This window comes from Bufo gargarizans, chromosome 2, assembly GCF_014858855.1.
Source record: "Bufo gargarizans isolate SCDJY-AF-19 chromosome 2, ASM1485885v1, whole genome shotgun sequence".
Taxonomy (NCBI): Eukaryota; Metazoa; Chordata; class Amphibia; order Anura; family Bufonidae; genus Bufo; species Bufo gargarizans.
In genome coordinates, this window is record NC_058081.1 from 110,893,243 (window position 1) to 110,913,903 (window position 20,661).

At 43.4% G+C, this 20,661-nt stretch overlaps 1 protein-coding gene across 1 annotated transcript; it reads left to right on the plus strand.

Moving 5' to 3' along the window:
- Positions 1-81: 81 nt before the first annotated feature.
- Positions 82-20,425, plus strand: SELENOS (selenoprotein S). Its single transcript, XM_044279407.1, has 6 exons — positions 82-239; positions 2,958-3,083; positions 11,475-11,581; positions 13,814-13,903; positions 17,092-17,173; positions 18,126-20,425. The coding sequence occupies exons 1-6, from the start codon at positions 161-163 to the stop codon at positions 18,203-18,205; spliced, it is 564 nt and encodes a 187-aa protein (XP_044135342.1). The 5' UTR covers positions 82-160; the 3' UTR covers positions 18,206-20,425.
- The last annotated feature ends 236 nt before the right edge of the window (positions 20,426-20,661 follow it).

A 20,661-nucleotide genomic window follows, 5' to 3' on the forward strand; every position in this document is an offset into this window, starting at 1 on the left:
GTCATCCTCACAGCGAGGCCTGGAACGCAGCTTTCTCCAGGGCGCCTGCTTGTGACGTCAGTCAGACAGGGACACGTCACCCTGAGCTGTCATTGGCTATTTGGCTGGAGCGGAATAAACACACAGAAGAAGCCGGACTTGCGGATTTGGCACAGTCAGCATGGAGTTGGGGGACCAGGATGTCCCGGCTGCCAAGCCTGATATAGAGGTGGAGTGGAGCCAATTCCTCCAGGGGACAGGTCGGTACGGGGAGTGTAACCAGCATGGGTGTGGGCGACATAGCGGGGCGCATCCATCCCTGCAGGCAGTAAGACCCCGAGGATACCACCAGGATAGGGCGCTGCTCATAAAGCAATGTGCCTGATAGTAGAGGATAATGGTAACAGGTGTGTGGAGACTAGGTGACATCCTGAAGACCTCCAATGACACCGCGCGCCAAACCCCCAAATCTGATACATGGACATAGGAGTACATACAGTCATGGGTGCACCTAGCCTTTCTGCTGCAAAAACTGAACCGGCAACGCACCCCCCAATGCCAATTTCTTAACCTAACCCCTTTGCCACAATGAAAACGCTCATTTCCCATGGCCCTTCTGCGTCCCCCCCCCTCTTGCCCCTACCTGGTGCTGCCTGAGGCGATCACCTCACCTGGCCTCATTGGTGGTGCACCTACGGTTGCCACCTTTTTCTTAAAGCCAAAGCCAAACCCCAACAGAGGGGAGGGAGGCTGGGCTAGCATCGCATCACTCCCAGCTGATCGCTGTGCCCAGGTCTGAGAAAGGCTTGTACTCGGGCACAGGATTACAAACCCGGACTGTCCAGGTCATTCCCGTACGGATGGCAACCCTAGGTGCACCCCTGGTCGTGGGAAACCTAGGTCTTTTGTACTTATGACGCTGGCTGGCCTGTTACATGTGCTCTTGGCAGCTAAAGGCATCTGTGTTGGTCCCATGTTCATTTGTGCTCACATTACTGAGAAAAATGAGGTTTTATTATATGCAAATGATCCTCTACTGAATGACTGCAAGGTGCCCAGGTGGCTACAAAACAAGCCTAATGTGTGACCACTGTGCATTATAGATGGCCAAACATCTCCACTTTAGTCTCATCTGTCCAAAGAACATTGGGGGAAGATTTATCAAAAATGGTGTAAAAGAAAACTGTCTTAGTTCCCCCAGTCAGATTCCTCCTCCTATTTTTTTTTTTTTTTTTTAGTTTTTTAGAGCCCCTTTGGAAAATGAAAGGTGGAATCTGATTGGCTGCTATGAGCCAGTTCTACTTTTCACCAGTTTTGATAAATCTCTTCCATTGTTCCAGAAGTCCTGTGGCTTGTTCAGATACAGCTTATTAACTACTTGTAACAATTCCCACAAGGAGATCCGCCGGATTCTGGCCAGTTCTCCTGAATGATCCCCCCCCTCTTTGGATTGTTCTTCAGAATATGTGGTCTCCAGTATGTGGGAGACACCTCAAGGACATTCAGAACCCGGATCGGTAAACATAGTTGGACTGCGAATATGTCAAGCATAGTATCTCACCATACAGCTTTATTACATGACCGCAGATTCTGGAGCTTTACTATTTTACCCACAGATCGCAGAGGGCAATTAGGGTGCCCCCACCCACGAATTTACTAAACAAAGTTACTAAATCCGATTATTCCTCTGCTTTTGTGGTTCACCTATATAATCCAATACATTTACTGTATTTTTCGCTCTATAAGACGCACCTAGGTTTTAGAGGAGAAAAATAATGAAAATATAATACATCAGACCTCAGCTCAGATCAGACCCCCAATCAGATCTCAGATCAGATCCCTAATGCTAATTAGACTGCAGCTCAGACCTTCAATCAGACCACAGTGTGCGGAGCCCTGCAGGAAAAGACCAGGAAGCTGTGAGTACAGAGCCCACATGGGGAGTGCTGCATTCACCGCTTCCTGGTCCTCCTGTACTCATGAGCCCTCATTAGTATTTGCCCCATAAGACACACCGATATTTTCCAGCTAATCCCTCATGACAGCACAACAGGAGGTTGTTCCCCTAAGACCTTCTTGGGACAGGAAACAGAGTGGTTAAAAGGTCCCTCCCACCTCCACCCACCAGTGTTCTTCTGGTCCCTACAGGGGATAGACGCAGAGAGGTTCCCTGCTCTTGGGTTGAAGAGATTCTACAAGAACTTTTAGAGCCTAAGGCTGGGACTAGGACTGGGGGGTGTCCGGCCTCTCCTTGCTAACACCTCTCAGGGTAGAGGTCCCTTAGCAGGCCGGAACCCACCTGGCGGAGTCCAAGCCTATAGGTGGGTTCTCTGATGGCCTGGGTTTGATCGTTGGGTTCATCCTCATCCTTCCTACCCTATAAGTGGCCGTGCCAGTACCTCTTATGTGCAGGTCCCCTGGCTTGCTCCTAACCCTGATGAAGTGGGCAATGCAGCTGGTGGTTACCCCACTATGGACAGCTATGGGTTCATGGAGCTCAGAAGGATCGCGCCTCGGTGCGCCTGAAACAGTCAGCAGCTGGAAGTATCGGTCACATCATATGCTCAGGATCAGTGGTTTTACTAGTGCATCCATCCCCGCTTACCCGCTGCACATATTACCCATTTCCAGGCATTCACAGCTAATGTAATCTGATGTCACTGGTAAATGCACTATTGACTGGGCAGCGGGTAGGCATAGTCTCCCTGGTGCTATAACAAGACATGGAGAGGGCAGTAAACAAAAAGAGGCATACTGCCCCATACCAGCCCACAAGGAGACCCAAAACACACTCTTTTGACCTTTCTTAGGATAATAGGGACTTGATCACCTTATGCTTTGGGAGCTTTGCTGAGGTTTACATAGAATATGTTCACTACACATAATGTGTTACTGATGAGTTGTGCAGTGAGAAGAGGCCATGTATATGGGTGGGTGGGGGGTGAAGCCATTTCTCATCATGTTCCTTCCTCCTGCAGTTGGCACCACATTGGCGAGCTATGGCTGGTTTATCCTGCTGGGCTGTATATTACTGTATATTGTGAAGCAGAGGTTCTCGGACAACTTCAGCTCTTTGCTGACATCTGCACCCAGATCCACAGAAGGTATTTGTTGCAGCTTTTCTTGAGTTTTTTGTTTTCTGCAGAATGGCCTATGATTTGCTGAGACATCATATCACAATGCAGCTGTCCAGGATAAGTGGGATATTAGCTATATGGCGTACTGATATACTAGAGTAATGGCCTTACCATAATATCCTCCCTTATATGCTTCTTTGTCCCCCGTTGTATTAAAAAATGTGTCCATATGTGTCCGAGGAGACATCCATTTGGCCCCCCTCTTGTCTCCCTTTCAGTGTAAGAGAATGTGAGGTAGTCTGTTCAAGGGGCAGGGGTTAGGCTGTTTTATATCTAGCTTGGCGTCTTGCAACAGAAAATGTTCAATTTCAAGGAGTGTGTCAAGAGGGGCCGGGAAGAAATCAGTAAGTTGAGTATCACTTCTGAGCCTCCCTTTAAAATAACTTTACCGGCCAGACAACCCCTTTTAAAAGGGTTTTCCAAAACTTTACTACTGATAACCTATCCTCAGGATAGGTCATCAGTATCTGATCGGTGAGTCCGACACCCGAGACCCCCGTCGATCAGCTGTTTGAGAAGGCACCGGCGCTCCTGCCACGGGATTCTTCCTGCTCACTAAGCACAGCGCCGTACATTGTATAGTGGCTGTGCTTGGTATCGCACTCAGCCCCATTCACTTCTATGGGGCTAAGCTGCGCCTAGGTCATGTCACCGATAAAGATGTCGTTACTGGCCTAGGAAAAACACAGAAGCCTTCTAGCACCACTGCCTTCTCCAACAGCTGATCGGTGGGGGTCCCAGGTGTCGGACCTATCCACCGAGCCAGTATTTATTACCTATTCTAAGGATAGGTTATCAGTCTATATAGCCTGCATAACTACTTCATCTGTACAGATGCCCATCTATTATATCCTTGGTTGCATGTAAAGGAACGTCTTGTGTATTTAAATCTTTTTCATTAGTTGCATACAGGTCTTTTTTTTTCTATGGTGTTTTTGCTGCGCATTTTAGTTAAAAAATAAATAAATAAAAATAATACATCCAGACGCTAGCTGTAATTTTCATGCAACAATTGAGCACACGATTTTCAGAAAGGAAGTGCTCCTTCCCAACAATTGCCTGCCCTTAGAGGTGAAGCCTGTACAGTATGAAGATGAGCAATGGCTTCTGCTATCACTTGTCGTCATACAACCACATGGAGTTTGTATGATCTCCCCGTGTTCGGTTGGGTTTCCTCCCACACTCCAAAGAGTGTGGGAGAAAACCCATTGTGAGCCCCATTGGGACAGCGAGTGATGCTAATGTCTGTAAAGTGCTGCGGAATATAGTAGCGCTATATAAATGCATAAAACAAATAAATGCAGCTACTGAAAAGCAGTACAAATGTTTGTTTTCTTCACTTTTTTTAGGTCCATGGTGTTTTGTTTTTGTCTTCTTAATCACCGTGTGCTCTGGCATTCTCTGTAGGGGGAAAAAAATGTCTGAATCTCAGTGTTTTTTTTACCCAATCCCCCCCCCCCCCCCCCCCCCCCCCCCAAAATGTCACAAAAATTATAGGTGAAAGAGGGGGGTCAATTGCCAACATCCCCGCCCATCAGCTGTTTGAAGAGACCAGCATTGCCGCGGTGAACAGTTTAATTACAACTCCGCCATCCCATTCACTTCAATGGAACAGCTCCTTCCTAGTCAAGTGATCAGGAGGGAACGTCCCATAGAGGTGAATGGGACGGCGGAGTTGTAATTGCACTGTTCACCGCTGCAGTTGTGATGGTGCGCTGGTAAACAATGAAGAGAAGGCAGCGCTCATACAAGTGCTGCAGTCCCTTTTTTTTTTTTTTTTTTTTTTTTTTTTTTTATTGGGAAAACTACAAAACATTTACAATAAAAAATGTATTACAGTCTCTCAATTCTTAGTAACCCAAGTGATTATATGTGCGTATATTCCACTCATCTTTTCAAAATATTTAGAAAACCCTCCCCTCCCTCCCTCCCAGTTTGTGGTGCGTCAAAGTAGGACCCTTATATATAAAACAACTTGATCTCAGCTAACCAGACCTCCAACCACCCCATATCCTGGTCCATTGATATTCATTTTCCCTCCGTCTGTATAAAATTTTTTCATAGTTCATTACCTTATCAATTAAATTTATCCATGTGTTTTTGTTTGGAGTAGATCGGGCAAACCAGGTGCGGCTGATCAAAACTCTAGCCAACATCAATACTCTACTCAAAAGAATCTTTTGATACTTATGATTTTTTAATTTGGAGAGATCATTGAGAATAAATACTTGTGGTTCAAAAGGAATTCGAATTTTTAGTTTACACATAATATAGTTATTGATACCGTTCCAGTAGTTTATAAGTTCTGGACAGGTCCATATCATATGGAGAAAGTCTGCTCCTACAGTGTCACATTTGGGACAGTTGGACGTGTCTCTTAACCCACATTTGTTCATCCACAATGGAGTAATATATAATCTGTGGCAGATATAAAATTGTATCAGGACATGGTTAAAGTTCTGGGATAGTGAAGATAGATTCCCAAAAATATTATCCCACCCTTCTATTTGTACATTCGGACAGTCCACCTCCCACGCTTTTTGTCCTGGAGAGTGTATGTCACTAAACCGTGCTTTAAGTAATAACTTATATATATTTGAAATTTTTATTCTGGAATGTGTACCTGATACCCAATCATTCAGAAAGGATACATTATCTATATCCAACAGCCGCTTATCATCCAAGCTGGATAACACAGAACGCAATTGGAAATACCTAAACCATGAAAGATTTTTTAAATTTTGTATCATTTCTATATAGGATTTAATTTCTCTATCTTTAACTACCTGTGAGATATATAAAATTTTATTCTTCTGCCAAAATGTGTCAGCTGCAATTTCATCCAGCCTTTGTAAATACAAATTATGCCAAAGAGGCGTAAATGTAAGTGAACCCTTAACTTTCAACCATGTCCTAGTTGTAGCCCACACCTTAAGGAGTAGTTTTATAGTCTCTCTGTAGCCTTGCTCATAGCTCTTCAATAGGCCAGATTCCAACAAGGAAAAAATATTATTGTGGGCATGACTATTTACCAACTTCCCCAGTAGTGCGCTATGCTCTGATTCATAGCACCTCAATAGCTGGGCTGCAATAAAGTATCCCTTAAAGTAGGGGAGATTTAAACCCCCGCACTCCACTGATCTATACAAATACTCCAACTTAATTCGAACTCGCTTTCTTCCCCATATTAAATCATTAATTAGTCTCTCTATAAGTTTAAAATGTTTGTCTTGTATCCAAATAGGTGTATTCCTGAGCACATAGAGCAATTGTGGTAATATCACCATTTTGACTAGTGAAACTCGATCAGCTCTAGATAGGGGAAGTTTCAGCCAAATTCCTATTTTAGCTCTGATCTTTACTATTATGGGGATCAAATTAAGTTCTACAAAATTTTCGACCCGAGGCGATATCGTCAAACCCAAATATTGAAAAGTATCAACAATATCCAACTGTGTAACAGGAATCTCTTTCTGTGGTAGGGGGTCTATTGGAAGCAGACTAGTCTTGGTCCAGTTTATAAGAAGACCAGAAACCTCACCAAATAATTTAACCATTTGAATAATCCTAGGGAGAGTGGTTTCCGTATGATCTATAAAAAACAGAACATCGTCTGCATATAGTGAGATACGATCTTGTGTTCCTAGCGTACCAAATCCTTTGATCTGATCGTCCTGCCTAATGGCCATCGCAAGGGGTTCGATATATATATCAAATAATAAGGGAGATAGTGGGCAACCCTGACGGGTGCCTCTGTTTAACTCGATACTGCTACTCAAAATTCCATTAAGACTCAATTTAGCCCTTGGAGATCCATACAATAGCCTAAGAGTACGTATAAACCTCTCTCCAAAGCCCATCCTAGCAAGAACCTTCCAGAGGAAACGCCACTCCACCCTGTCAAAGGCCTTAGAGGCATCTAATGACAGGATGGAGCGGGCGGTCCCCCCAGGGGCCTGGATATTAGAAAAGAGCCGTTGTAGATTATAATGTGTACCCTTATTTTTAATGAAACCGCTCTGATCCGGATGGACTATGGAGGAGATGACCCCAGAGAGCCTTGTAGCAAGGACCCTCGCCAAAAGCTTTACATCTGCATTAAGCAGTGAAATTGGTCTGTAAGATTCTAAATCTAGAGGGTCCTTGCCTTTTTTTGGAATTAGTATCACTGTAGCCTCCATCATTGAATCTGGCAACCTCCCATCCTCCATTGATTCAGTAAAGACCTCCAGTAATCTAGGAAAAATACAGTCCCCATATTTGCTATAAAATTCATATGGAAGCCCGTCTGAACCAGGAGTAGAATTAGGTGAACATAATTTAATAGCTCCCTCAAGTTCCTTAATTGAGACCTCCAGTTCTAATGCTTTCTTTTGGTTCTCAGTAATAGTTGAAAAGTTAATCCTATCTAGGTAGAGATCTATCTTATCGTCTGTAATATTAGAATCAGCCTTATACATATCAAGAAAATAATCAAAAAAGGCCTTCTCCACCGGACCCTGACCAGTAACTGTTCTACCATCCCTCACTCGAACCTTCTCTATATGTTTTTTAGGTTGTTGATTGGAGATTACTCTGGAGAGTAGCCTACCGGGTCGCCCAGAATCAGTAAAGTATTTTTGCCCTTTAAAGAAAAGATTCTGTTGAGCTTTATCCAGTAAAAAATTAGCATATATTTGTGTGGCTTTTTGCATATTTTCCCTATTTTTCTCCGTCTTATTTATATGGAAGGATTCTGTCGCTAAGATCACATGTTTCTCTAGATTTTTCTGTTTTTTTCCATATTCTCTTCTAAGATTCGTGATATTACTAACCATCAATCCCCTCATGTACGCCTTAAAGGTATCCCATACCACTTGAATTTTTGCTGAGCCGTCGTTGATATCCCAGAATCGGCCTATTTCATTTCGAATTATTTCATGTGTCTTTATGACTGATAGCCAGTAAGGGTTTAGTCTAAAAGGAGGTTTTGATATATATCTATCCTGAGAGAAGCATAATTCAAGTACTAACGGGGAGTGATCAGATATTGACCTTGTTTCATATTTCATTCGTTTTATCAATTTCATATATTTGCTATTTATCAGTACTAGGTCAATTCTAGACAATGATTTACCGGCTTTACTAAAACATGAAAAAACCCTTTTCCCCTGTCCCAGATATTCCCAAGCGTCCTCAAATCCAGCCTCCAGGCAGAACCGTGCGAGAGGGGACCCCTGGACCGTACTGTCACCCCTAGCACTCATAGAGACCCTATCACGTAAAGGATCGATGACACAATTAAAATCACCAATAATCAATGTTGGACATTCTGGCCATTTATCCATGAATAATAGAAGAGAGTTAAGAACCAGAAGAGAAAATGGCGGAGGGATATAGACAAAGGCCAAAATACATAACTCTCCCCCTAACCTGCAATATAGAAAAATAAATCTTCCCTGTTGGTCGACAGAGGATGCCTCACAAACGAAGTCAATAAGTCTATGTATCAACACCGTAACACCTCTCGAGTAATTGGAGAGGGTAGAATGATACGTATGCACAGCCCATCCCCTGTCGACCACTCTAGTGGTCTCCTCAGTAAGATGGGTCTCGAGCAAACATACTATTGCTGGTAGATGGGCCTGAGTCAAGTCAAAAACCGCTTGTCTCTTACCTCTTTCCCCCAAACCACGTACATTCCAAGAAAAAATTCTAATCATCGTCATCAACAATGGTTAAATGGAAGATTAGGAGAGAGGGAAAAAGGAGAAAACAAGATGGAAAAAGAGAATAATAAACTGAAAAAAAAGGGAACCACACCTACTTTGACGCACCACAACCCAACCCCCCCCCTCACCCCCCTCCCACAGGCAACCCACCACATATTGTAGTAGATTTCTTTCCTATGACCAACCCTCGACCCTCCCCCCAGTCAACCACCCCCACACCGCCATTTTGAAGCAAGGAAGACTACATTTAGGGGTATGAGCCCCTTATATTACTAATTATTCCCGTCAATTCATAACCCAATTGAGTCATCGATTGTTTCGCTCAATCCAGTCCGCGGCTTCTTCTGAGGTATCAAAAAAAAAAGTTTTATCTTCAAAAATAATCCGCAGTTTGGCCGGGAATATAAGAGAATATTTAATATCCCTCTCTCTTAGCTTCTTTTTAACAATCATGAATGTGCGTCTCTTTTCTTGTATTTCTTTCGAAAAGTCAGGAAAAAAGGCCAGTCTAATCCCGTTATACACAACCGGTGAGGATTCCCTCGCCCTTCTCAGGAGGACATCTCTGTCCCCTGAAGTCAGTGACTTAGCAAGGATTGTCCGAGGTTGTCTCCCTGGAATTGGTTTTCCTCCTGGGACCCGATGAGCTCTTTCAATCATGAAAAGAGGAGAAAATGACTCTTTACCAAAGTTCTCAAGAATTAGTTTCTGTACAAATTCGGTTGGATTTTTTCCTTCCTCACCCTCTGGAATCCCTATTATTCTCACGTTATATCTTCGTGACCTATCTTCAAGGTCCACTACCTTTTTCTTCAGGAGATTATTTTCCACTTTAAGTATAGAAACTTCCGTATTTATTTTTTTGGATTCCTTCTGTATAAGGGTGACAGAACTTTCAAGGGTGTTGAGTCTGTCTCGCATTTTGGTCAATTCATCTTTTATTAGTCCCACATCAACTTGAATAGATCCAAGTTGGGTTGTAACCACCTGTATTAAATCTCCGTTCTGTTTAACCGCTAGGAGTATTTCTTCCAGCGGGGACGAATTGTCATCAGGGATAACTTCCCCCAATATTCCATCCTCCTCCTCAGGGTATCTAGCGCCTTTTTGTATTTCTCGCTCAGTTACCTCTAATTCATAATTTTTTTTTTCAGAGAATTCCTTTTGTCCGCCCCTCGTATTGACCCTTGGGGATTTCAGAAACTGGTCAAGTTTTGTTGGTTCAGCCGTTCTAGACCCATGTTTCTGACCTGATAGATCGGTCGAACGCCTTGGGGCTTTTGGGCCCATATCTTATTCCTCTTTATTTTTTAATTTTATTTTATTTTTTTAAATATATTTTTTTTAGATATTTATTTGATTTTTTTTTTCCCCTTATTCCGCCTCCTTTCTCTCTTTTAAATATATACCTTTTTTTTTTTTTTTTTTTTTTGCTCTCCCTCTTTCTCTTTTTTTTTTTTTTTTTTTTTTTTGTTCCTTTTCTTTTTCTTTTTTTTCCTTTTTTTTTTTTCCTTTTTTTTTTCCTTATCCCCCTTTTCCTTTTTTTTTTTTTTCCTTTTTTTTTTTTCAGTGCCTTCTTCTTAGTTCTTGTTTATCTTCCCTTTTTTTTTTTTTCACTCTTCCTTTTTTTTTTTTTTTTTTTATGTCCACTCTTCTTTATACTCTTTCTCCTCTTATTTCCTTTTTTTTTTTTTTTTCCCCCCCTTCTCCAGCTTATATTTTAGACTTTAAAGTTGGCTTTCTTGTGATCTTATGATCAAATGCAGCTTGTAATCATATGCAATCATACACAACTTATTCAAAGTCCATTCAAGGTTAGTTGGAGTCAGCAGTTTATAGGGAGGTTAGTCACTAGAGGAGAGAAGCTTATAGCTTCTTCAAAAAACCATCAGATATGAGGGAACACAAGGTTACTCACTGACATCAGAGCAAGGGGGGGTAGCGGATCAGGCAGGAACCGGAGGCACACTCCACGGAGGTAAAGGAGAGAAAACCTCCAGACTGCAAAACTGTTCACAGTAAAATGGAGAGCAGGAAAGGAGGCAGGAGCGGCAGCATCAAGCACGGCACAATCAAGAAAGAGCCGGAGGCAGCCTGAACCTAACAGCCGATATCAGCAGCGTGGCAGGCTTTGGACAAAAGGCAGCAGCGCTGATCACACGGTCCCGGTCACTGAGAGGGTAGATGGAGGATTCGGCACACAGACGCCAGCATACTCGAAGCGGCAGCGAGGTAGCAGAGCAGCGGGGAGAGCCGGGAGCGCGACGTCCACTACGTCATCACGTCACCTACACTTTGTGCTGCAGTCCCTTTAAACAAATTATTTGAGAATATGTTTAACATAAATTCATGATTTAAACAATGGGTCATTATCTGATGACTCATTCCCTTTAAGTGTAAGGCAATATTTGGCTCTTTTTTTTATCTTTTAATATGTGATTTTTTTATTTTTTTTTCCTTTTATTCCATATCAGAAAAAGTTATTTTTTTGCACATGCAGAGTATAATGATCTTAAGCCATTGTAATGATAGCCACCCAATGTAAAGCTCAATGATAAGCATATTAGCACTGCAGCAATGCAAATGTGTGATCCTTTGTGCAGAATCGGTCTGGTCACCTTTAGGGTGTAAATGTTTTTCTTTATAGACCCGGATGAGGTGGTTAGAAGACAGGAAGCAGTGGCTGCAGCCAGGCTGAGGATGCAGGAGGAGCTCAACGCTCAGGCCGAGAGGTTTAAAGAGAAGCAGAGACAGGTGGGTAGAGGTTATTGTCTTATGCTTCAAGGGGTTGTCCAGCCTTTGGGTCTTCTTTAGCTGTCCCCAGTGGCATGTGTGCCGGTTGAAAAACAAATCGTACTCCTCTGCTTCTCACTGCTCTGTGCCCGCTTCCTGTCTCCGTTCATCAATCATCCTGATCCCAGCCTGTATACCTCTAGACGAACAGGGTCATATGCGCTGCTGCAGCCAATGACTGTCCTCAGCAGTGACGTGACCTAGTAGTGATGTACCACTTGGGAACACGTCACCACTGAGACCAGTCATTGGCTGTAGCTGTGCACGTGACTCTGTCCATCCAGAAGGGTGGGGACCAGAACCCCATGCAGAATGGCAAATTTTTCCTAAGATTTGCTCCACACTGTCACACCCTGGGGCTCTCGTATTGTCTTTTTGGGTTTCTCTGAAGAAGTTTGCTTATACTTTAGTAAATAAGCACATACTGTATGAGGGGAGATGTCTTGCCAGGGTTCCTCACCCAGCGTAACAATAGTCATGTTGGCAGTGAAAACCGCTGGCTGGTTTACCCAATACAAATACTGACATGGCGGTCCTGGCAGCATCCTCTCCTGCTCGTAGCAGCCTGGATTGTGGGAATCTGAACATAGCAGAGCACGATGCCAGATATAATACATATCTCTGCGTGAATCATGGGAAGCAGAAGAGGTCAGAGCACAAACTGCAAGCAAAATTCATAGCATTTGTGCCCAGTGTGAACCGATGTTCTCTATAAGCCTGGGTGCTGCTCTCACTAAGCCAGGCCTTACAGAACTGCGTCAGATAACCTAAGATTTAGCAGCCAGATCTACAGGGACACCTAGCATCCGGTCAGATGGTATTCATCAGCACCCAGGTCTAGTGCAGTAAAAGTTATTGTCCCTGGTAGACTAAGGCTCCTTGCAGACGAGCGTGTCCGGAAGTGTGCACTGAAAACTGCGCGATTTCGCAAACAAAGCCGTTCGCGTTCAGTTTTTATCGCACAGGTGCAATGCGATTTACTGCGTTTTTTTTTTTGCGCGTGATAAAAACAATGTTTACAAACAACATCTCTTAGCAACCATCCGTGAAAATCGCAACGCATCCGCAAGCCCCCCTACAGTTTTCACGTAGCCCCATTCACTTCTATGGAGCCAGCGTTGCGTGAAAATCGCAGAATATAGGGCATGCTGCGTTTTTTTTTTTTTTTTTTTACGCAACGCAAAAGTGATGCGTGAAAACCACCACTCATGTACACAGACCCTTTTAAATGAATGGGTCCAGATTCCTTGCGGGCACAATGCGTTCGCATCACGCATTGCACCCGCGTGGAATTCTCGCTCGTGTGAAAGGCGCTCAAGGCAGTAAACTGGATTAATGTCAATACTTGGATGCATAGACTTCTATTGTGACATTCCTTTAGGCTTCCGTGGTGCATGCCATCATAGAGTTGCGTTATGGTTCGTGGTAGGGGAATCCATAACGGAATTCTTAGATACGCCGAACTTAAAACACAAGATTGCTCAACACTACTAAGGCTACTTTCACACTAGCGTTCGATCGGATCCATTCTGAACGGATCCGATCATAATAATGCAGACGGAGGCTCCGTTCAGAACGGATCCGTCTGCATTATATTTGCAAAAAAAATCTAAGTGTGAAATTAGCCTGAGCGGATCCGTCCAGACTTTTACATTGAAAGTCAATGGGGGGACGGATCCGCTTGAAGATTGAGCCATATTGTGGCATCTTCAAACGGATCCGTCCCCATTGACTTACATTGTAAGTCTGGACGGATCCGCACGGCCAGGCGGACACCCGAACGCTGCTTGCAGCGTTCAGGTGTCCGCTCACTGAGCGGAGCGGAGGCTGAACGCCGCCAGACTGATGCAGTCTGAGCGGATCCGCATCCATTCAGACTGCATCAGGGCTGGACGGAAGCGTTCGGGTCCGCTCGTGAGCCCCTTGAAACGGAGGTCACGTGCGGACAGCCGAACGCTAGTGTGAAACTAGCCTTAGGTGTCAGAATAACTTCTATTGGTGCTCCTTTTGCCATACCCCAAAGGTCATAATAGAATATGTATGTGGATCGCAGGCAGTGCGCCACTTTTTGACACAAGTGCAGAACTGCTGGTGCATGCGTCCTCCTAAAATGTGAATGTGAAAACAGGAATATGTAACAGTCATCATATAGTCTACCTCTCTAACCACCTCACTGTGTGTGCTGCATTTTAGCTGGAAGAAGAGAAAAGGCGTCAGAAGATTGAGAGCTGGGAGAGTATGAAGGAAGGAAAAAGTTACAAGGCGACCTCTCGCCTAAGTCAGGTAAGACTGGACACAACTTGGCTAGCTTCTCCATAGCTTATAGCTTCTCAGCGGTGGCCTAAGAATCCTAAGACATGAGGTCAATGTCTGACACTGATGTCCTACTGTTGGCCACAAATTGGTCAGGTTCTTTGTCTGTGAGACTAGTTACTGCAGACAATTCACCGAATCTTTGTTCCTACATTGTTTCTGGCAATAATCTGACATAACGTGAACATTCGCCATTTGGCCTGCATCTGGGGAAGTAGAAAAAAAAAAAAAAAAGTTTAGTTTTTTTAAAGCAAGTGGACACAGCTGCAGTTGTTCAACCAAAGGATCCACAATTAGGGCCCTTGCACACGACCGCATGCCCTCCAAGACAAACGGTCTGTGAGCGGGCCATATGTCCCAGAGCGGCATTGATTGTGCGCATGGGAGTACACAGCATCATAGATTACAATGATGCTGTGCACGTCGGGCCACCCGCGGGGCTATTGTCCCGCACTCATATGATCTTATAAATGTGGGACATAGCCCCGCGGGCGGCCCGACGTGTACAGTATTATTGTAATCTATGATTCTGTGCGCACGATCAATGCCGCTCATGGACCGTATGTATCGGAGGGCATACGGTCGTTTGCAAGGGCCCTTAGCCTGATATTTAACTTTGGTTTGCTTTCTGTCAGCTAGTCATGCCCTTAAATGTCAGCTGGAAATTCACTGTTAACCCCTTTCTAACATGGTGATTTTCATATATTTTTTTTTCCCTCCCTTCCTTCATAGAGCCATAACTCTTTTACGAACTTGCAGCAAATATCGCGAGACTTGGTTAATCTCGCATCTATGACGTGACACAATTCATTCACATAAATTAGTGTCGAAATCCGAAGATGAACTCTGCTTCGTTAATGAGACAGAAAGTAGAGTTCAGCATCGGATTTTGACTCTGTAATTTATGCGAATAAACAAAGTGTCACATCATAGACGCGAGACGAAAAAAGTCTCACGATATTTGCTGCAAGTTCACAAAGACCTCCATACATTTTACGGTACCACGGAGGCTATATTGTTAACTAAGTTTACAAACTAATCTGGTTCAGATACAAAAATCTAAACCTGATTCGCTTAACACTAATTAAAATATAAAAAGATTGGTATATTCCAGGGATGCTCAACCTGCGGCCCTCCAGCTGTTGTAAAACTACAACTCCTAACATGCCCTTCTGTAGGCTGATAGCTGTTGGCTTTCCAGGAATGATGGGAGTTGTAGTTTTGCAACAGCTGGAGGGCCGCAGGTTGAGCATGCCTGGTATATTCTAATACAGGGCTGCCACCTGCAGGCCTGAATTGGAATACACCAGTAATAAACCTAGAAGCCTAGTACAGGTTCTGTCTTGTTATTTCAACGGAACAACTTCCCCGATCTCAGCCAGGGAGAGGCGATCCTGCTTGAAAAGCACGTGCTTCTGTTTTGTTTTTTTTTTGTTTTTTTTTTTTCAGATGCTGTGGTTATGTGAGGGGTTAAATGTCTGTGATCGGCATTACTGCCGATCGCAAACATTAGCCCCGGGTGTCTTCTCTGTGTACCTGTACAGCAGATGTCGGGAAGGGGTTAAACCAGGCACAGTGCCTTGTAGGACTAGCTCAGTTAAATGTGATGACGTATCACTTAGAGATCTGTTGTTTCATTCCAGTGGAAAGTTCTGTTAATCCATGTGCCCAAGTCACTCTGTGCACCCTTGCTCTTCCTGCTGCCTCTGCCAGCCACTCCGCTGTCATGTCACCTGACCTGTCAATCAAGAAGGAGATGGAGGGACTGGCAGAGGAAGCAGGAGAACCATGGTGCACAGAGTGGCTTGGGCCCGTCCTCAGTGCAGTTAACTTATTTACATATAAGTACTTTTTCTCCAGAGTGAGGCAACAGATCGCTAATTAAAAGTTATCATTAAATTCAGCTGTTTGCCGTGCTGCGGCTGCATCTCCCGCCCGTCCCCATTATAGTGAATGGGGCTGGGCTGGATTTCCGGCAGCACATGGGGGTACACTGTAGTACGGATCCGGCAGTCTGTTCCCCTGCTGGACAAGCCTAACGCTAGTGGGGAAGAAGCCTTAGTAAATGGCATGCACACGGGATTATATGAATCCTGCATGCTGGTCGCTTTGTGTGTAAATGACCATTGATGTTTATGTTCTCTTATGTGGAGATTAAGGCCCCCTTCACACAGGCGTCGCGGTTGAGGGCCGGATGGGTTCAGGGTGCATTGCGGGAAACCCGTGCGAGTAGGCACACAATTGCAGTCAGTTTTGTCTGCAATTGCATTCCGAGGTTCAGGTTTTTTTTTCCGTGCGAGTGCAATGCGTTTTGCACGCGCATGAATAAAAACTGGATGTGGTACCCAGAACCGAACCCGAACCCGGACTTCACTGAAGTTTGGGTTTGGTGTTCTGTAGATTTTATTATTTTTCATTATTACGTGGTTATAAGGGAAAATAATAGCATTCTTAATACAGAATGCTTAGTATAATGTCAATTGAGGGCTAAAAAATAATGAACACATAACTCACCGCATCCACTTACTCGCGCAGCCGGCATCGTCTTCTTTCTTTTTCTTTCAGGACCTGTAAAAGAACCTTTGACGTAATCACGCTCACCACGCAGTGAGCGCGATTACATCAAAGGTCCTTTTGCAGGTCCTGAAAGAAGAAGAAGAAAGGAGACGATGCCGGCTGCGCGAGTAAGTGGATGCGGTGAGTTATGTGTTCATTATTTTTTAGCCCTCAATTGACATTATACTAAGCATTCTGCATTAAGAATGCTATTATTTTCCCTTATAACCATGTAATAAGGGGAAATAATACAGTGAATGGACTTTAATGGGGTCCAGGGTTGCTCATCCCCCATCATCTCCTAGCAACCATGCTTGAAAATCGCACCGCATCCGCACTTGCTTGTGGATACTTGCAATTTTCACGCAGCCCCATTCATTTCTATGGGGCCCGCGTTAGGTGAAAAATGCAGAATATAAAACATGCTGCGATTTTCACGCAACGCACAAGTGATGCATGAAAAATCACCGCTCATCTGCACAGCCCCATTGAAGTGAATGGGTCCGGATTCAGTGCGGGTGCAATGCATTGCACCCGCGTGAAAGGGGCCTTATCCTTTCTTTTCTTATACTGTTAGCATATTTCTTTTTATTCATTTGCAGCCTCAGGAGCCAGCTCCCAGCACATCCACATCATCAGCTGCTCCAAAGCCAAAACCAGATCGGAGACCTCTCAGGGGTGGAGGTCAGTATGTATTAAGCGGGGAGAGGTGTGGTAGAAAATGGGTCAGGGGTTTAAAAGAAACCGATAAACGATTTATGCTAATATGTACTTTGTATTTCAATAAAAAGATATTGAACCATAAAATAAACCAGACGTTGTTATTTTACATTGCTAAGCAAGTGAACTATGTAATGCATGTGTATATAGTGTAAATGCCTCCAGTAATAATACTGGGGGATAATAACGCTAGTATTTAATCTTATTAGAGAAAAATGCCCCATTCTCCACTGATCAGGCACACTCCCTTCTATCCCGCCCCTCTGATTTTAGCCTTACTGAGGGATCAGGTTACAAAGAGCCCATAACACTCTAGGGGGGAGCAACTTCCGAGTGTGAGCGTAAAGCATACATACACACAGAGACCTTACCTTTTGGTTTTAGTAGGTTTTCTATCTCATCCACTTCTGGACATTGCTAAGTAATGCAGTATTATGTTCTTCATCCTGCTGCTGCTTATCGTAAGTGTTTACTGAATCACTACAGTGCTGGATTCACAGCTACACTGCTCAATACTGCTGTATTATGTCCTCCATGCTGCTGCTTATACTTATAAGATGTCATGGCAGCTAGACTCCTGCTTCCTCTCCATAGTTGTCTATAGGCACGTGTAGCTTGATCTTTCAATGACGCTGAATTGTGTCACCGCTGATCCTCTGGCTGTACCCATGGCTCTGTATACACAAGGCCGAGCTTTGTACTGTAACACAGCACATAGGGATATTTTGCACTAACAGGGTTTTATTTAGAAATCCACATGTCATACTCGTATTGTCCTGCAGAGGGCACACAAGAACTGTCCTCTTACAGAACAAAGCTTTCTGAACAGGAAACTAGTTACTTACCATGACTCTGCATATATAACCATGCCAACATACAACATGTTTTTTTATGTTTACAATTTTTTCCCCATTAGGTTATAACCCTCTAACCGGTAACGGAGGAGGTACATGTGCCTGGAGACCTGGAAGAAGAGGGCCCTCTGCAGGGGGGTGAGGTTAAAGCACCTTGCTGGTGTTATTTCTTTGAAAAATACCAGCAAGGATAAGGGACTGGACCGCCAGCAAACAAAGCGTCTTCTTCTGCCCCTAAGGGAATCTAATTGTATCCCTTATCTGGAGTTTAAATGGAGCACACAGTGAATTAATTGTCCCTTCAGCGTCTATGTTCAGTGTGATGCCTGGATTTGGAGGGGCATGTTTCATATCCAGAAAATCTAGTGACCTATCGATTTAACAGAAAATGATGTAGATTTATTCTGGGTCACTGCAGTGTGACGCTATCAATGATGTTTTCCTTAGAAATGGTGTTAAGCCAATAAGGATGACTGATGTGATGTTGCGGTCAGCTCTATATATGTCTTTTCATTGTCACATATTCAGTACGTGAATTAATAGATATTTTGCACCTTCAACTACACGTGTTGATATCCAGAAGGAAGTAGAGATCAAAAGGCTTTTCCAGGCTCCTGATATTAATGACCTATTCTCCGGATAGTCATTAGTATCTGATCAGTGCAGGTCTGACAGCATGCAACTCCGCCGATCAGCTGTTCCCTGCAGCCTCTGATGCAGGTACTAGCAACAGAAAGCATAGCTATTTTCAAAGTGGAGTGGTTGTGCGGAGTTCCCATTAATGTGAGTAGGAACCGAACTGCAGTAACCAGACACGGCCGCTACACTTTGGAAGGAGCTGTTCTTCCAGCTCTGTTTAACCCCCTAACAGATTTGCACGAACTGTGTTCATGTTTTGAGAAAAATACCTTTATCCCGAGCACAGCTCCAGCAGCTGGGTTAGGGGTACAGTTGCTTTAACCCTTCATATCTCGGGCTGTGTAGAAGATAGAGATATGGTCCTGTTCTTTGAAAGCTGGCAAGTTAAGCTGTAAAACAAGACAAGGATCGCAGCATTAGCTCCTCTACATTGGGAGATATAGTCTTTTAGAAATCATGTCGGGAGTGATAGAAGCTGGAAGTGAATAGCTGAATAAAAGTTATATCTCCCTACCTGTAGCAGCTAATGTATTGATCTTGGTCTTGTTTTGAAGCTTAGATTGTCAGTTTTCAAACATGACCAGGACATATGTTTAGCTGCTACATAGCCCGAAATAGGTTTAAAACAACCCACCTCCCTTCAGGAGGGGCGCAGAGGTGACAACCTGCAGTAAAATAGTAACCCCCCCCTTCCCTCCTCCCAAATATGAACTTCTGTGCATGCTACATATCCCCCTCTCTTCCCTCAATCTGGAAACATACTTTCCTCATTGAGAATAAGAGCACTTGCCTATCTAATAGCCTCTTTGTGCCACATTAGGACATTTATTGAAGCTATGACCCAGACGTTTACCAGCGCCTGGATCACAGCATGAAGTAAGTAACACCAGACACTCAATCTTTACCATACAATAAGCAAACCGCTTCTCTAGCAATAAACTTTACACACTACAGTAATAGCAATAAGGATTTTCTGGGTCTTGGAACACAAACACGAAGAAACTATTATTTTGTAAAAAAAAAATGATTTTTATTTTGCAATTATTATAACATAATAAAAACTATTTAAATATGGCATCATAATTTTACTGACCCACAGAATAAAGTTATGTTATTTATACCACATAGTGAACGCTGTAAAAATAAATCCCACAAAATAATGTTAAAATTGCTGGGGAGTGTTATTTTCCCCCTAAAAATAAAATAAGAAAAGTTATTTAATACATTAGATGTACCTGAAAATGGTTCCAAAAAAACTACAACTCATCCTACAAAATTTAAGGTCTCCTACAGCGAAATAAAAAAATAAGAAAACAGGAACATGGAGGGGGGAAAAATGTTACTGGTCATAAAGGCTAAAATTGGTTATGTCACTAAGGGGTAAAATGCACTTCAGTCACCCAAGGGGTGCGCCAACTGTATTTGACATAAGTTCAAAATCTACAATAAAAAAGTTACATTTTCGGGAGTGTTTTTTCAATTTTAAAGTGACTGTTGAGGGGTTAAAGTGCAGTAGTGGGAACAGCTGTTTGGTGGGGGTGCCAGACGTCAGACCTGCAGTGATCAGATATTCATGACCTATACTGGGGATAGGCCATCAATATCGGGAGCCTGGAAACCCCTTTAAGGACATTTTGTATACAGAGTAATGTTTTACAAGACTCATATCTGTATTTAAAAAAATATGCTGTATCTGTTTAATTAAAAAGTGTACTTTTACACAGCTGAAATTCTCTTTCTTTACCACATTGAGATGAATTAGGAAAAGTTGTGAACTTCCTCTAACATCAAGTTGTTGCATATGGAGAGTGTGTCAGAAAATATAGGCTAAAATCTCATTGGCCACCATCATTTCTTATTTCAGTGCTTCTGGGAAAGTAGTTACATTATAAAAAAAAATTGTTTTGTTTGTTGCCCATAGCAACTAACCACATTTAGTGTTTTTCCTCCTTTAAAGGA